Source organism: Oryzias melastigma, linkage group LG21, assembly GCF_002922805.2.
Source record: "Oryzias melastigma strain HK-1 linkage group LG21, ASM292280v2, whole genome shotgun sequence".
Classification (NCBI taxonomy): Eukaryota; Metazoa; Chordata; class Actinopteri; order Beloniformes; family Adrianichthyidae; genus Oryzias; species Oryzias melastigma.
The window spans coordinates 13,135,316-13,153,737 of record NC_050532.1 but is presented as its reverse complement, the minus strand read 5'-3'; the positions used below and the strand labels follow the sequence as shown (position 1 = coordinate 13,153,737).

Genomic DNA, 18,422 nt, shown 5'->3' with positions numbered 1-18,422 from the left:
CCATACATCATCCATCCATCCATCATCCATCATCCAACAATCAATCCATCCATCATCCAACAATCAATCCATCCATCATCCATCCATCCATCCATCCATCCATCCATCATCCATCAATCCATCCATCCATCCATCATCCATCATCCATCCGTTCATCCATACATCCATCCACCATACATCATCCATCCATCCATCCATCCATCCACCATACATCATCCATCCGTTCATCCATCCATCCATCCACCATACATCATCCATCCATCCATCCATCCACCATACATCATCCATCCATCCATCCATCCATCTTTCATCCATCCATCCATCCATCCAATTATTCTATTCATAGTTTCACAATTCTGTTGATTAAAGGTCCAGTTTGGGACGGCAGTCTGTCGTTGAAGTTTAGGGGAAGGACAGAAGAACAGTTCAGCAGACAAATGGATCAGAGTGATACTGTAGGCCGTAACAACAGAAAACATACTTTGTGTGTTACAAAGGAACAACGTGCTTAATTAATTTTTGTTTTTTCTCTTCTAGCAAACACTTGTGGTTCAGGATCATCTGTTTCTTTTTTAGTCAAATGAGACTCGTTGGGTTTTTTGTTTCACATCACGATGGTTGTTCTTGCTTGTCTTAAGTCAGATTAAGTTTTGTGTTGAGGTCGTGTTGTGTTTTCAGACTTTCCCCTCAGCCGTGGTCACAGCAGGTTTCAGTTTTCCACAGATAGTGGATTCCCTGTTAGTCAATGTCTTCTGTTTTTCCTGCTTTACTCTGTGTTTCCTGTTTTTGTTTTTTTCCCAAAAACAATTCATGACATTTATCAAGTCTATTAAAGTGGATTTGATTAGACAGGAGACACACATGGAAGGAGTTTTAGAGTAAAATAGGTTTGATTGTAACTGAAATGCTTTGATTCGGTTTTTGTGTGCAGCTCAGTTGTGCTACATTTGCCTCCAACAGTCCTTTCAACTATTCAACAGTCATTGTCCCAGTTTAAAAGAATAGGAGAAATCCATTTATTGACCACAGTATGTGTAACTCCCCTAAGTGGAAATATTTTCTAGTTGAGCACTCACATTGAACACAATATTTGATGTCCTCTGATATCAAATGAGCTGAAGTTGTCAACAATAGAACACTGAATGTGTATTTCTCCTGTACTGACAAATCTGCCTGTTTTAGTGTTTGAGTATGACCTAAAAAGCAGAAAGAAAGTCAATCAACATGAAAGAGAAGTGGGATGAATGGAGGATGACATGTTGTTTGGCAGCTCTCTGAACCTCCTGCAGCTTTACATTGAATGGTCACTACATTAAATTGGATCATCTTGTTGGATGCACTCTGCTTGATCAAATCCAGCCAAGGCAAAGATCCTAGGAAAGAGACAATCCATCATATTAGTCCCCCGGTGTAAGCTGAGAACCTTCCCTCCTGTTATGGCCTGACAACAAGCCCTTTGTCTCTGCTTTGAGCAGAGAGACGCCGCTGAATGTGAGACAGGTGTAGCTTGGCCTCCTGGAGCAGCTCTCCCTTTGCTCTGGCCAAGAGCTCGGCTTTCCCCACAAGTGAAGGGTGTAATTTGTTAGCAACCCCGGTGATGACTCTTCTCCTGCTGCTGAATTGCTGGCTGTCCTTGGGTGTTGCTTAGGTCTGGGCCACAGACCTGGCTGAACCTCAAACTCTCAGAAGACTCGCCATTATAAAGATGGTCAGGATTAGTTCCACTGAGTTAAGTCTGAGAGCTCTGAATCCCCGTTTGTGTTTAAGGTAGAGTAGGTGGTGACCACTTTAACAAGACACAGCTCTGCAAGTTTATCTAACGGAAAGATGGATGAGTGAAAGCAGAAGCGTCACTGGAAATTAAAAGGGGCAGCAAAAAACTCCAGAGTTCCATGATGTTTTTAATTATCCAGCTGACTGGAGTTCAACCAAACAATAAACCACAGGCTTTAAGACTGAACTCAGTTTGTCCTAAACCGGATATTGATCATTTATGTAGAGAAAATGGTATGGTCGAGTCAGGGTGGGATTATATAAGTTCGCTTCCTTCCACTCCCTTTCAAGTGATCTACTTGTGATTCATTAAGTGATATGTAATGTATTATTACCTGAATGCTTGAAATTGACCATTTCATTCATTCATTCATTCATTATTATTACATCCAAAAACATGCTTCATAGGTTAATTGGTGACTCTAAATTGCCCCTAGGTGTGAATGTGAGAGTGGATGTGTGTGATTGAGGCCCTGAGACAGACTGGAGACCTGTCCAGGGTGTACCCCGCCTTCACCCATCAGTAGCCGGGTTAGGCTCCGGCACCCCGTGACTCCAAAAGGGACAAAGCGGTCAAGAAAATGAATGAATTATTATCATTATTATTATTATTACTATTATTAAATCGATCTAGTACATAAAGCTAAAGTCCACTAGCTTGATGCTAACATTTAATGGAATTTCCCATCAGACGGCTAATGCAAACGCTCAGTTAACCTAAACATACATTCTGACTAAATAAACTCACACAGATGAATTTTCCAAACTCTTTTAAGGAAATATTATTTAAAGTAACTGTGGTCTAAAACATCGTTTTTTCCTCATACTTTCTTCTTCTGGAATAAGGTGTACTGCTATAATCAAGTGGCCAGCTACACAGAAGAGTAGATTAAATAGAGGGAAAATGTCACAAAGAACTGCACCCCTCTCCGTCCCGCAGGTAATTTCGCAGGTCCCTTGTCTGAGAAGCAGGAAGATGTTTTCTCTGTGTGCTGGGAGCTCCCTACGCAGCAGCTCAGCAGGCAGAGTGTCAGCCCGCACACACAGGTGTGGCGCTCTGACAGCCAATCAGGACGGGAGTAAATTTCCACAGTAAAGTGGGTTTCAGAGTTCTGCTGAGTGGGTTCATCAGCTGGTCCTTGGGTTCACCGCAGTCCCAGCGGGACATCTGATTTACAGGACATCCTCCTGTGAGTGAATTACAGGCAGCTCCCAGCACCAGAACGCCAGACGGATGTCTTCAAGTCAGGCTTCCCAGAGACATCTGGAGAGACGAGCAGACTCCCAGGAGGTAAAGGCAGAGAATCCATGGACGTGTCCTTTATCTCTTTATTTCAGTGCTTCTTTGATTTGGACTGTCACATAGAGGGATCACCAGACTGCTGAGGATTTTTATTCGCCGTTCAGACACACAAATAACAAAGCACTCTTTCAGTCTCCTTTGAGAAAACAAAAATCAGCAGAGAAGCTTCACAGTAAAATCTTCAAAGAGGGACAGAGCCAGACATCAGATGCTGTGGGAGGAATGAACCCACCTGTGAAAGATGACACCTGGAGGGGGCAGAGGCAGATCCATTCTGACCTCTGGCTCTAGTGGACCCTGTGTGTCTGATGTGTCAATCTCACCCTCTGCTGGAGACGGAGTTTCTGCTGCACGAGTGATGGTTGACATTCCAGTTAATGGTGCGATGCTGGAGCTGCAAAGAACAGAGCTGTGAGTCCCTGCTGGGAGGAGTCCTGCATGATGCCTGCATGGCAGAGAACATGCTTTATGTAGCACTGTAGCGAGCAGAGCGCTCTGGGACAAATGTGGCAGAAATAGACTCTCATAATGATTTCAGTGATCCTAAAATAAACTAAGTTAAACATTGTGTTTACTGCAAACATGCTTGTAAAGTGCAAACAGCTGAAGGCAAGGCACGTTTATTTCTATAGCACATTTCATGTGCAAAGACAATTCAAAGTGGGTTACTTAAAACATTAAAAGAACCATTTAAAAGAAAAGTACTTATCATTAAAAAGTATTTTTTTAAGTTTAAAATAACAGAATTTTAAGTTATCTTAAAATAAGACTTTTGAATATGAATCTCAGGTTTTGATGTGCAGACACAGATGAAGGACAGATGGCAGTTCTTAAAAAACGAGTCTTTAATAACAAAAAATACAAAACCAAGGAAGAGCAAAATGCTGAAGAACGTAATCAGAGCCACTAAGGCAAAGTCCAAAAAATCACTCAAGGCCAAAAAACAAAAACACAACAAACAGGATCAAAAAACCAGGCAAGAGAGACAAGAGTCTGGTGTGTAGAGAAACGAGACAAACCTCAGGGAAGTGAGGGGAGGGAACCATCGCATACAGAAAAGGGAGGGAAAAACACTGACAATAACACATGACAATAAAGTCATAAAATGCAGGTGAGATCTGGTGGATCTTTAAATAAACTGAGTGTTGCAGCTGAAGCAGGTCTAAAGACCTCAGAACTGGACTGATGTGGTCTACTTTCTTGGTCCTTGTGAGAACCCGAGCAGCAGAGTTCTGAATAAGCTGCAGTTTCCTGATGGATTTTTTTGGTAGTCCTGTAAAAACACTGTTACAGTAATCAAGTCGACTAAAGATGAAAGCATGCACTAGTTTCTCCAGGTCCTGCTTAGACATCAGATCTTTAATCCTTGAGATATTTTTGAGATGATAATAGGCTGATTTAGTGACTGCCTTAATGTGTTTATCAAATTTAGGTCTGTGTCTATCACTAGTCCCAAGTTTCTGGCCTGGTTGGTAGTTTTTAGTTGAATAGATTGAAGCTCTGTAGTGACGTCTAACCTTTTTTCTTTAGCCCCAAAGACAATAACCTCCGTTTTGTTTTTGTTTAATTGAAGTAAGTTGTGACACATCCAGTCATTAATGTCCTCAATGCATTTACCAAGAGCCTGTACAGGGCCTCGGTCTCCTGGTGTCAATCTAATATATATCTGTGTGTCATCTGCATAGCTATGGTAACTAATGTTGTTGTTCTTTATAACCTGCATGTAAATATCTAATAGAAGTGATCCCAGAATGGAGCCTTGGGGCACTCCACATGTAATTTCTGTTGGTTCCAATGTAAAACAACTGATGCAAAATACTTCCTTTTCTTTAAGTAGGTTTTAAACCAATTTGGTTCTGGCCCAGTGAGACCCACCAAGTTTGGAACTGTTTGAGACATATAGTGTGGTAAACTGTAAAATGAAAAAAAAAAAAGAGCCAGTCAAAAGGGTTCATTTTTCGTTTTTGCATTTGTAATACTCTTAAACATAAGAGTTCGGCCCACTCTGATCATCTTTTGACCTGTTTTCAAAATGTTCCCAGTGGTCTTTTAATTATTATTAAGATGTTTTCATCTAAAATCAGAATATCTGTTGTTTTTTAAGGTCATAGTTTCTGCAGAGCAGCAGGAGTTCATTTAAAACTCACCTGAGAGATGTGGCAGAGATCAAACCTGCACTAATTTAATCTGTTTGTTTACACTCTCTCCCACAGCGTCTCTCTCCAGTTCACATCCCCTCACAACTCCAACCTAACATTCGCGGTGCAACAACAACGGTGAGCAATGCCAGAGCCATCCAGCTGGATCAGATTCCAGATCAAATGAGGAAAACAAACATGTTCATGGATCTGTTTGTCTGGAAGTGGATGCATCAGAATCATTAACATAAATAGAGATGGACAAAACAAGGCTGTGATGTCACCAGTAGAAAATGCCTTACCTCGGGTTCCAATGAAGATAAGTCAATTCAGACGCCATTTTCCCCGTTATGGATATCGCCCGATTTGCCATTTTGGGACCACACAATGTTAGCAGCAAGTGATTGGTCTGAGAATCTGTCAATCGAACGCTTCAAATGTTTGAGGCGGGGCCAGCGGAAACCACATGCTCTTATTGAGGCATTTGATTGGCTAGTTTAGAACTTAAATAACTCGGGATAACAAAAATGTATCATAAAAAACAATTAGGTTTAGCAAGAACATGCTAAAAAGAGACTCCAGAGCAGGGATGGTTATTCTGACTAACTGAATGACTGAGTAACAGCTGTTTATTTTTCAATGTAGGTCTATGGGATTTGGTCTTTCAGGGACCAGCGGGTACTTCCTGTTTGGAACGTGAGGGGGGAGGGGATGATGAGTCCAGTTATCTCTATGTACTGTGTATGATCAGAATGGAGCGGAGCAGGGAGGCTTTGGCTTGTATATTATTACTTCTACTGTGTGTCACAACTACAATCAATTTTCAGTTGATGTTTTTCGATCATAGTTTCTTTGATTTATGTTCTCCATCATGAGAAAAATGACATAACAACTGGATGCCTCAGTTAACTGTGTAGGACGGTGCACAGGAAGTTTGGGTTTGCTTCCCAGGATGTGAAAAGTTAAATAAGTTCTGTCAGGTTTTGTGTAGTTGTTGTGTTTTGGTAGTGTTTTTTTTTATTTGTTTTTTCCTTTTTGCCCTCATGTATTCCTCCTCTTCCTGCTTTCTTTTCTGTTTGATTCATAGCTCTTTACAGTCAAACGACTGGACTGTTTTTGTCACTTCTATCTTCTAATCTTGAATCTGAGATTCTTCATCAGGTTTTAATCAGGAGGTGACTGTCTCCACATTTACATTCAGGATTTCCTTACTTACCTTTCAAATCAGCTGGTGTTCTCTGATCAATTCTGCATCCCTCCATCACGTGATGAACAATAATGAATTGATACCTGAGAGGAGATGGAGTTGTGAGAATGAAAGACTCCTGCAGGACGGTGCTTAAAATGGTTTAGCATATCAAACATAAGACAGTGAGATCCTGCAGGGATGTCTTGCTGTGTTCTGTCTTCCTGAGCATCTCTCCTCTTGTTGTGAACACAGGCGGGTCTGGGGCCCACATGCTGCCCACAGCTGCACAGCTGAGGCTCTGGAGGAAGGTGGATGCAGCTCCAGGCCTCTGAATCTGGGTCAGGACGCCACAAACAGCTTTTCTGATGCTTGCTGCTTTTCTTTTTGCCTTTTTTTGCTCAAGTGTCTGTGTGAATGTTTGAATGTGGTATATTCATGCTGGTTTCACCTTTGACCTCTCTGTGCACAGCTTAAGCCGTTTCCTTTCATTGAAATCAGGCCTTTTTGAGGTTCAGAATCTGCTCTGCTTTTCAGGGACGACAGAATCCAGAACTGTGTAGAACTCTGGGTCCAGACCAAGTCCTGCCTGAGAAAAGGGAAAGGGGAAAAAACTCAATTCAGCAACCAACTGAGGAGAAGTTGGATAAATGTTGTGTGAAAAATTTGCAGCATTTGATGAATTTAAGTTCAAATGATGTAGAAATTATGCTATGAAATAGAGAATTACCAGTAAAATAATCAGAGGTTGTCTTCATGTTTACAAGCAAGAAGATGTGCAGAAGAACTAATTCACTTTGCAGGTGCTCCATACTTGCAGCTTTAAGGACCAGCCTGGGTCTCTTTTCAATGCAACAATGAACCGTTTTATGAACAAATGTATTTAGCAGTTGAATTTTCTTCTGTTTTAAAATACCAATACCGCAAGGATTCAGACAAAAGCAGCTCATTGTGGCTGTGAAAGAATTATAGATTTTCATTATCATTTTTTTTAAATGATTGTTTTTTTTCTTTTTACAACTTCTACTGAGTACTTTTTATCTTTAACTTTTACAAGTAAAAAAATATTGAAAGCTGCTTTAAAAAAAAAAAAAAACGTTTTGACAATTTTATATTTTTACAAATATTTTTTCAATAAATGTAACACACCACCAGTAATTTGATGTACTCTGGAGAAACTTTAGAACAAATTTGTGTCATTTCGCCTCAAATGAGCGTTCCAGTGTGAGGATTGTGTTCTTGATTTCGTTTTTTCAGGGATTTTTTGTCATATTTCTGTTGTGGGTTGCCTCGCTGTCACAGCTGTTTTCTCTTAATTGTCCTCAGTATTCAAGTATTCAAGAGTCTGTTTTTTCTGTTCGTCATTGTCAGGATGTCGATTATGCCACTGCTTTGTTGCGTTTTTGTTGTGCTCAGACTGATTTCTTAAGTGTGTGAGTTTCTGATTCAAAGCCCAGTCTCCTGCATTTTTGTTCCTCATGTTCCCTTAATGAATGTATTGTTTCTATACAATATGGAGCCTTGTTTATATATATATATTCCTGCCAATTTATCTAAATCTCGTGTTAGCAGTTTGGGATTAATAACATTAAAGGTTAATTTGATTAGAAACCCCATTTTTTACAGAATGTTGGCGGTTTTGCAGAGTTGCTGTGTTTCCAATGACCTTCACATATGTGTGTTTGTGTTTAGTGTGAGACAGTGATGGAAGCTGTGCTCTCCTGCAGCACACAGATGAATGGTGTGTGGTAGAGAGGTGTCAGCTGCTGTCACAACACTGGATTTAGGAGGACTGAAGCAGCAGAAGGTCTTCTCCATCTCTGCCTTCAGTGTTTCCAAACAGCCGGTTTACAGTCTGGAAGCTCGTATGAAAGACATTCTGCAAATGTGACATTTATCGGCTCAGACAATAGAGACGTCAATCTTTTCTAAATCCTTCATTTGATCCGATCAACCACTGAGTTTCAGCCAAAGCTGACAGTCACGTTATGTTCTGCTCTTTCTGTTTGTCTCTGCTGCCCTCTGCTGGTCACAGTGGGTTCCTGCTCACCTGTGCTGCTGTTTTGTATTCTACAGTTAAAGCTTCGCTGACATCTATCCATCTTATTCAGAATCACAATGGTTGCTGGAATCTGTCCTGGAAACTGTGAAGAGAAATCTGTCTGTCCCAGAGCCACAATCACTCCCACATGCAGGCGTCTGCAGCCATGTTCCTCCTGAGCCGCTGCCATGCTTGTGTTGTAGCTAACCCTGCTACAGTAGGTCAGTAGCTGAACTCAGTGAGCCCAGCTTCTGATTGACTCAACACACCTGATCCAGGTGACTAGAGCTTGCTGAAGCTGGTTTAGCTGCAAAACAAACAGGGCAGGAGCTCATGAGGAACAGGGTTTGGACTGTGGGGGAAAACCCGCTCACCCACTCACCTCGACTCCACAGACAGGACCCATCTGGGATTTGAACCTTCGCACTGTGGAACGAGAGGGCTAACCACTGTACCACTGTGCCAATGTGCTCGGACGAGCAGGATTAATTCAAACAGAGTCTGTCCAAGACAGTTTGATTGATTTAAAAGGAAAAATACTTGGAAATGCAAAAACTAAATGATTTCTTATTACATTTGTTCTATTTCAGAAGAAAAATGACACACAGACATGTTAGAAACTCTAAAAACAGGATTTTCATCAGAGGAGGACTTTAAAGCAGATGTGTTTTTCTTTTTTTTGTCAGAGTAAAAGTTGAGAATTTATAACAGAAAGTTCTTCAAATAAAATGTTACCACAAAAAACTATTTGTACAGAGGAAACCTGAGGAATCAGTTATGTGTGGTCAGTGTGTGGTAGCAGGTGGTAAAGACCATCGAGGATTGTCTCTTTAAGATATAAATATCGTCATATCAGAATGTCTCTCTTCTCACTGCTCCTCTCCAGTCATGAGGATGTGTGGACTGTAGAATTAACTGATCATATTTATGTCGTGGGATTCTTCATGAAAGGAACAAATAAACAGAAGCACAGGAGATCTAGCTGTTTATTTTAAAATAAGTTCTTTAATATTTAAAAAGACAGAATTACAAAAATTCATCAACAGAGAAAACAACATAACTGAGATGCACCAATTCTCAAAGAACTAGAACATTTCTGTTAACAAAAAGCATTCAAATGTAATCAAATTTGAATAATTCTTAGTTTAGAATATCATACACATTCCTGTCATTGCTGAAGTATAGAGGAAACAGGATGTGTTGTAAAAATTGTTACTTTTTTGTAAAAATAAAGGGTGTTTTTATGCTCCTGATTCACCACAATTTGAATAAAGAAAACACAGAAATGTTATTCACCTCTCTTCTCTGTCCTTCATCATGAGAAGATGCTACAGGAACATGTTAAATCACTAAAAACAGAATGTTCATTGGGTGGTTGGGTTGGGACTGGGTAGTCTCACACCATATCTTTTTTTTTTTAAGTATTTAGGGAATATGGAGGGAGTTTGGACATAGCCTGAGAGGTCACACCTTCACACTTAAAGGTGAATAACGTTTCAGAGAATCTGCTAACATCATCCCGCTGGGCCACAGCAGTGAGGAATCAAATCCCAGCTCATTTTGACCATCTCACTTCTATCATCTGCTGCATACTTCCTGCCTGTTTCTGCTTGTGGCACAGCACCCCGAGTTCATCCACCATCAGCATCCTAAAACCCTTTTCCCATCATGCAACAGAGGTCATTCAAACAGGAAGTTCCTATCAGACTGGAAGCGGAGACCTTAAGAATAAGGATCAGTCAGGCTCCCAGACGTCGGTGTAAAAAGCTGCTGTTTTTCTCTTGGATTAGCGTCTCGTCTTTCCCTACAGGCAGAGAAGTGCAGAAAGACGACCTTTCACGAGCTGCCGTCTCCTCACAGCTCCACGGTTTGCAGGTGACCACCGGGAGAAACCGCGTCCAGCACGCACTGAGGCAAACACTCGGACTTCTCCACGGTGCTGCCACAGCAGGACCAGTGAGGCTTCCCCGGGTGTCCTTTATGGCCGTGACCGCAGCCTTTAAACCCGCCTGCAGACAGGAACGCCAGGAAGGGACAGGATCAAAGCAGCATCTTCACTTCTTTGTAAAATGTAGGAGTCATGGAGTAACACAAAGGTCAAACAGTTTCACCTCCAAGTTTACACTAAAGTAAAATGTTAAAACCTGAACAAAAAACTGTTACCGACTGACACCAGCTGTTACAGACTATCTAAATCAGTTCATGTGTTTAGTTTGTGGTTAAACTAAACTGAGACATGATGACACAGCACAGGAAACAGAGACAGCGACTGACAAAGTACAGCATCTTTTCATTTGTTCAATTAGTGTATTCACCCAATTCAAATTCACTGCACGGTGAGAGAGGGGCGGGCCACCGGTGTGCAGTTCAGAGGTTGTGGAGCTCTGATTTAATCCGAACAGCAGCATGTCAAAAAACGACGACACCCAGACATAATTTTTGACGCAGAAGTCTTAACCACGCGTCAGTATGTGACTTGGGAATGAAAATGTGTTGATTTGGGAAGATGTAGGCATTGTTTTCATTACTGAACTACCAAAATTGGCACTGATTAGGAACCAATTAAAACCCAATCGGTGCCCAACCCCACCTGGCATGGACCCTGGACATCCGCAGCGAGCCTCTTTGGCGCCCCCGCTGGAGCAGAAGGAGCAGCAGTGAAAGGTCCCGCTGTGCTGCCGGAACCTCCTCTTCACGTTCAGAAGGAACGGAGAACCCTGGGAGAACCAAACATGTCAGATGTCTTCAACGGGTGGCCTGGGGTGAAGCCAGGTTCTGGTGTCAGAAGAGTCCTGTACCTTGACATGCTGGGCTTTGACACAAACCCACACAGAGTACGCTCCCGCCTGCTCAGGGGTGAACAAAACTCTGTATGTTCCATCTTTGTGGTCCGTCACCGAGGCTTCCACAGAGCTGAATTAGAACAGAAATATTCATGATCCATTATCATCATTATGTCTGTGTGACTGCAAACACACTCATCACACAGACAGACTGACAACTCCACTTTTACACTTCAGAACATACACAACGTACAGATGGGCAGACTCCAGCCTCTCCGAGAGAATAAGAGAGAATAAGAGGGATGATTGAAGTGTGATGATGTCATCCTCACCAGTGATGGTGGTGACCTTTAGTTTGTTTCTTCTGCTCCTTTCTTGGTTTTTGATGATTAGATTTCAGGTTTTGTGTTTCTGTCACAGACACAAACTGTTTAAAGCAGGAGGGCCCAAACTTTTTTTCTCAAAGGGCCAAAATCTACAGTGGTATGCGAAAGTTTGGGCACCCCTTAGAAAAATCACTTTATCAGTTTGTCACTTGCTGAGCTTTTGAAGCAGCAACTTCAATTTAACATATGTTATACCTTGATGAAACAGAAACATCTCAGTAGTGAAATCATTTTAATTGGTCCAACAGAAACATTTTTATGTCCATTTAAACAAAAATAGGCATGTGCATAAATTTGGGCACCCCAAAGAAATAAGTCCATTAATATTTAGTACAGCCTCCTTTTGCTGGAATAACAGCCTGTAGACACCTTCTATAGCCACAGACAAGTCCTTGAAGTCTGGCGGGTGGTATTTTGGACCACTCCTCCATACAAAACGCCTCCAGTTCAGTCAGGTTTCTTGGCTTCCATGCGTACACAGCCTGCTTCAAATCAGTCCATACATTTTCAATGATGTGAAGGTCTGGGGACTGGGATGGCCATTCCAGAACATTGTACTTGTGCCTCTGCATGAAGTCCTTGGTGGATTTTGAACTGTGCTTAGGATCATTGTCTTGGTGAAAAATCCAACCCCGGCGTAGCTTCAACTTTGTGACTGACTCTTGAACATTCTTGTCAAGAATCTGCTGATACTTAGAGGAATTCATGTGGCCCTCAACTTTAACAAGGTTTCCAGTTCCTGTGCTAGCCATACAGCCCCACAACATGATGGATCCTCCACCAAATTTCACAGTAGGCAACAAGTTCTTCTCCTGGAATTCAGTATTTTCTTTCCGCCACGTATACCTCCTCTTGTTCTGACCAAATAACATGATCTTAGTCTCATCTGACCACAGTATTTTCTTCCAAAATGCTTCTGGCTTGTCCAGATGTGCTTTTGCATACCTCATGCGACTCTTCCTGTGGCGAACACTCAGGAAAGGCTTCTTGCGCATCACCCTTCCAACGAGCTTTTCCTGGTGCAAAGTACGCTGGACTGTGGAGCGATGAACAAGCACACCATCAGCAGCCAGGTGTTCTTACAGTTCTCTGGAGGTGGTCTGTGGCTTGTCTGTGACCATTCTAACCATCCTTCGTCTGTGCTTTTCCTGTATTTTCTCGGCCTCCCACATCTTTCCTTCACAAGGACTGTTCCTGTAGCCCTCCATTTCCGCACTACATTTCTGACTGTGGAGACAGACAGTCCAAACCTTCCAGATAACTTCTTGTACCCTTCTCCTAATTCATAATAATGAATTATCTTAGTTTTTAGGTCAGTGGAGAGTTGTTTAGAGGCCCCCATGTTACCACTCTCTCAGAAAGAACCCAGGACAAGCACAGCCTGCCCTGACCCCTGTTAAATGGCTTTTTCCATGATTGGTTCCACCTGTATTTTTATTTGACGGTCTAATGAGCTAAGCAAAGCAATTTTGTGCTGCAACCTGTCACCAATAAATCCCTACGAGTCTTGAGATGAATGTGATTAAAAGGGTGCCCAAACAGTTGCACATCACATTTTTTACATTTTATTTTATAACAATAAGACTATGTAATTCTACTTCACGAATTTTGGTCTGGAAAACACTCAAACGTCTATATCTCTGTAGGACAACAAATGCTGTCGCTGTGATGTTCTGTTATGAAGTCAGAAATGAAGTGAAACTTCTTATGAAGTTATCATGAAATCTCAGAGGGGTGCCCAAACTTTTGCATACCACTGTAAATTTGATTCCGGTCTGCGGGCAGAACACAATATGTTTTTGCGTGTCATGAAATAAAAGGAGAAAATAAAAAATTGGGTTCAATTTATATATTTTGATTCTGTATTCATTAAGGTAAGGACTTTTCTTTGTATAATCATCTGAGCATATTTTAGATTTTTAGAACTGATTAATATAAATGACTTGTCTGAATCTGAATCTAAGACAAGTCCAATGAAGGAATATGTTTGATGTGGATGTTTGAAATGTGATGACATCACTGATCTTAATGATCCTTGATAACCTGAATCTAAGATTGTAGGTATAAATATTAGATATTAAGTCCTGAACTGGATGTTGATCATTCATGTAGACAAAATGGTACGGTCGATCCGGGGTGGGATTATATAAGTTCACTTCCTCCCACTCCCTTCCAAGAGAATCAAATTCTGACTGATTCTGTAATATGTGTTTATTATATGTATTCTTACCTGATTGCTTGAAATAAACATTTTATTCATTCATTAAAAAAATGAAATAAATCTCTGAAATTCTATCAACATTTGATCATTTTTTCCAATGGAAACAACCAAACTGGTAGAATATCCGACAGCCTTCTGGACAAAACCTGAACTATTGGGGGCCATGAAAGCTGCCCCTGCCTTGCTTCAGGGCCTCTGGCAGCCTCCTGTGATGGAGCTGCTCGACGCTCACCAGCCTTTTCTCTCCTTGTGGACGATGCTGACGACCACGTGCTCTCCACCTCGAGCCATCTGCTCTCCGGCTGAGTCTCTGCACACCAGGGTGAAGCCGCCCTGCTCGCCCTCCCGGCCCTGCCACAGACCTGCAATGCAGGGGGCGGAGCTTAGAGGTCATAGAGCAGGCAGGGCTGCATTTTCAGAGAAATTCAGTCTCGAATACAACATGAAACACAAGCATAGGCAAGTGAGCGTGAAAGAAGCCCAAAGACGACTCACTTGGAGGTTGTTTCATCTGGGGGTGTAATGGATCACAAAAGTCACGATTCAGATCGTGTAACGGTTTTAGGGTCACTGTTACGATCATTTTTCAGATCAGTAAAAAATGAGCAAAATGGATAAAAAAAGAAGATAAAAGTATTTTATCAAAAAATACTTTTTTGAAAAACTTTAAAACATATATTTGAGAAATCATATATAAAATACCTCAAATCACAAACAAACACTCACATCCTTGAACTTTGAACATACATGTAAAAACGTGTCATTTACATTTACACGTCTGGAGACCAAATCTACAAAAAGTGAAAGGAAAGAATGATTAATATGCAATTTTCCCTTGCCCCCACCGCCCACCCCCCAAAGTCCAAATTAAAGCTTAAATGAAAAAGTTAAACTCAAACTTTTTTTTGGTATTAACTGTAGTATTGAAACTAACTGTGAGAACCTTTTTGAACGTAAGAACCTTCAATTTTCCTTAAAAGACTCAATCAAATGAGAAAACCCAAACTCTTCAAAGCTTTCTCTGTTACCTGTTCCTTCCACCGTGCAGCTGCTGACATCCACCGTCTTGGTGTTGATCACACCCACCACCGGGAAGCCCTCCACCTCCCCGGCCGGTTCCCGGGGCATAAAGCAGATGCTGCTGCCGTCGTCGGGGGCGACGGCTGCTGGCAGGCCGTTGTAGCTCCTGTCTGCCAGACTGCTGAGTCTTCTGAGCGTGACTCCTTTGGCGCTGAGGATCTCGGCGTCGGAGCCGCATCCCAGAAGGCGCTCCGAGAACTCCACGGCGCTCCGGACGTCCAGCAGCGCCTGCTGCAGCTGCGCCCTCTGCAGGTGGAGGTGGTTCCTGAAGACGTGGAAGAGATCAGTGAGAAGGGAGGTGGGTCTGTCTTTTTGAAACTCTTTTTTTGTCACTCATAGAGATTTTTCTTCTTTAAATAGTCACAGAAAGTTTTTTTTTTTACCAAGTATACATGAGATAATAGTCTATTCTTCTGTTTGTTTTGTTTTTGCAAAGTAAAAAAATAACTTTCTTAAGAATTAATAACAGCAAATAGTACAGATCACACAGCTTCCTGTGGCAGTGATGCTATTTCCCTGCATGTTTTAACACGTTTGCAGACAAAAGCACTCATCCGGTATTTACTGCACAAGTAAATCCTTTTTATCCTGCGTTACCAGCTTTTCTTCCTGTCCTCACTAACTCTTTATTTTGTGCAAAATAAAATAAAAATAGTTTCCTAGAACAACTGTGGCTGTGTGCTTTTCTTCGTCTTTTTGATATTTTAGGCCATTTTGAAGTTTAGCTATTTTTTTAAGCTACATGTTAGCTGTTTTGGCCAACCTAAGTTTTTTTGTTGTTGTTTTTTTAGGCTCATTAGGGATTTAGCTAATATTTTAGAAGGCTGTGAGCTTTGGCGTTTTAACTAACAATTTCAGCATCATCAGTGTCCAAATTCATCTTACAGCATTGACACTAGCATTATCACAGGTAATTACATATATATAGTTCATGGTTATGTTAAAAAGTTACGGTTTTAAAGTTTTAATAATGTAGCTTTATAGTGTTCTATAAATGTTTCTCCTGTTCGGCCTGTGACCTAAAGTGTGTTTTGGATTTTGGCCCCTTGTGCGATGGAGTTTGACACTCCTGCCTAAGGATATAAAGCAGGGGTCTCAAACTCGCGGCCGGTGGGTCATCTGTGTAGCTCCCTAAGCTCCGAGCTGCAAACCTGCGGCCCGCCCTCTTTCACTGCGCGGCCAATCCGCTACACCCGACTGTCAATGAGGCCGTGTGAAATGAAATCCTTCAAAGATTTTCTCAGTACAGGGGCTTCTATCTCACTCTGGGGGCGTGTCTGGATGACAGCCCGCCCACAGTCCTCTGCTGCTCTCAGCTCAGAAATGAAGGAGGAGCTGTTAATACAGACATTTGAAACCGAATCAAATGAGTTTTCTCTAGTCAGTCAAAATGTGGTTTCTTCAGTTGTCTGTATCTGCTGTATGGTCACTATTTTTTTATTTATTTATTACTGATTAATTTATTTTTTAATTCTTTTTTAAGTAATTAATTGTATTTAATTCATTATTTTGTGTAAAAAATAAATATATTAGAGAACACTGGAATGTTTTATCAGCGCTTGTCTTGTGGAAATCCTGATGCGGCCCAGCCTCACCCAGACTCCTCCTACAGCGACCCCCAGATAAACTGAGTTTGAGACCCCTGGTATAAAGGATGGAGATGTGCTTTGGTTGACAGACACATACACCTTTCTAAAGCCAATTCATAGTTTATAGGATTATGGATTATATGGGATAGTTGTCTAGGTCCTAAGTACTCTTAGGACATCCCATTTTAGGATTTATTACCTCGGTAGTTCATTCTGCTTAACTGGAGCTCTGTGAGTGTGTAGAGGGTTAGCTCAAATAATAGCTCAGCTTTTAGGAGCTGGTTCTGGAAAAAAAATTTCTAGAAAAAACTCAGGCAACCATCTTTTTTCCATTTCATTCTCTGTTTCATTTAAATGGCATGTTCCTGTATCCTCGTGTCTCCATCGTGACACTAAATAATGAAATCATGGAGGACATTCTGACTTTATTTGGACCTTTATTGGTGATCATAGAATAAGAATTGTTAAAGTTGTCCTCTAAAGGTTTTTCTCGACCGTCAGTCATTACAGTAGTCCTGGGTCCTAAAACTTTGGTTGCTATGCAAATGCTTGTAAATGGTTCTTAAAGAGTCCTAACATTTTTCAAACATGTCTAAACAAAACTCAGACCACAGCGGTCCAGTAATGTCCCGGTGGGTTTGTCAGACCTGCGCTGGATGCGGAGCTCCTCCAGGTGGCGCAGCAGGGACACGCAGTGGGCTTCCACGGCACTAGCGTAGCCACACGCAAATGCTCGAATCTCATTGGCTGTTGCCTCCACACGGGCCTGCACGGTTTCCTGACAGTTTTCCACCTGCAGCAGAATTCATCTTCAGACGACCGAGAAGGTCAAAGACTCTGGAATGTTTGCTGAGCTAATGAGATCACCATCTGTAGCGACTCCTCCAGGCTCTCCAGGCGAGGCCTCAGGTCTCTGCTGACCAGCTCTCGGATGCGGTCGCCGTGACGATCGATGACGTCGCGCGTGGGGCAACAGCGGTGGTCACGGTGGAGCGTGGCAGCACACTCCACGCAGACGGGCAGGTCGCAGGGCTGACAGAAGAGCCCGAGTTCCTGTCCCGCGTGGAGGCTGCAGAGGACAGGGCGGCAGAGACGACCACGAGCCTTCAGCTCCTCCAGACCCACGAGACAGTGAGACGCCGTTCGCTTCTGGCGCCTGCAGACCGAGGACGAAGCAGACGGATGGTACTGGGACTCGCTTTAGAGAAACGCTCCTCAGATTTGCAGGTCAAGAAAATCATGACCTCCAGGAGAAAGTTACAGTTTTAAAGTTTTATAAATGTAGTTTTAAAGTGTTCTATAAATGTTTATCCTGTTCGGCCCGCGACCTCAGGTGTGTTTTGTATCAGAGGGATGGGGTGGAGTCAATACCTATAGGTACATCGATGGGGGAGGAGGTGAAGTCAGGTGTGGGGCGGGGGGGGCAGTTTTTGTTTTTATTCAGTCTTCTTAAAGCAGCTGGATCAAGGGTGTCAAACTCAATCATACAAGAGGCCAAAATCCAAAACACACCTTGGGTCGCGGGACGAACAGGATAAACATTTATAGAACACTATAAAACTACATTTTAAAAACTTTAAAACAATAACTTTTTACCATAACAATGAACTAGATAGATAACATAAACTGTGATAATGCTAGTGTGAATGCTGTAAGCTGGATTTGGCTGCTGAAGATGTTAGTGCTGATAGATGAAAATGCTGAAATTGATACCCAGCTAAAATATTAGCTAAATGCCAAATTAGCCTAAAAAACTTAAGTTAGCCAAAACAGCTAGTATGTAGCTGAAAAATTTGCTAAATTTCAAAACAGCCTAAAAAAAATGGAAAAAATAAAGCCTAATGTACCCAAAACAGCTACAGTGTAAATATGAGCCTAACTCCAAAGTAGCGAAAACAAACTTTCTTTTATCCATCCATCTT

The 18,422-nt window shown here is 41.9% G+C and overlaps 1 protein-coding gene across 1 annotated transcript; it reads right to left on the bottom strand.

Moving 5' to 3' along the window:
* Window positions 1-9,426: 9,426 nt before the first annotated feature.
* trim45 (tripartite motif containing 45) lies at window positions 9,427-17,656 on the bottom strand (the record flags this gene model as incomplete). The annotated part of the gene is given in 7 exon segments (XM_024260597.2): window positions 9,427-10,450; window positions 11,032-11,158; window positions 11,240-11,354; window positions 14,064-14,193; window positions 14,860-15,176; window positions 17,148-17,293; window positions 17,368-17,656. Coding segments are annotated over 7 exon segments (1,279 nt in total), but the record flags the coding sequence as incomplete, so codon positions are not given.
* Window positions 17,657-18,422: the final 766 nt, after the last annotated feature.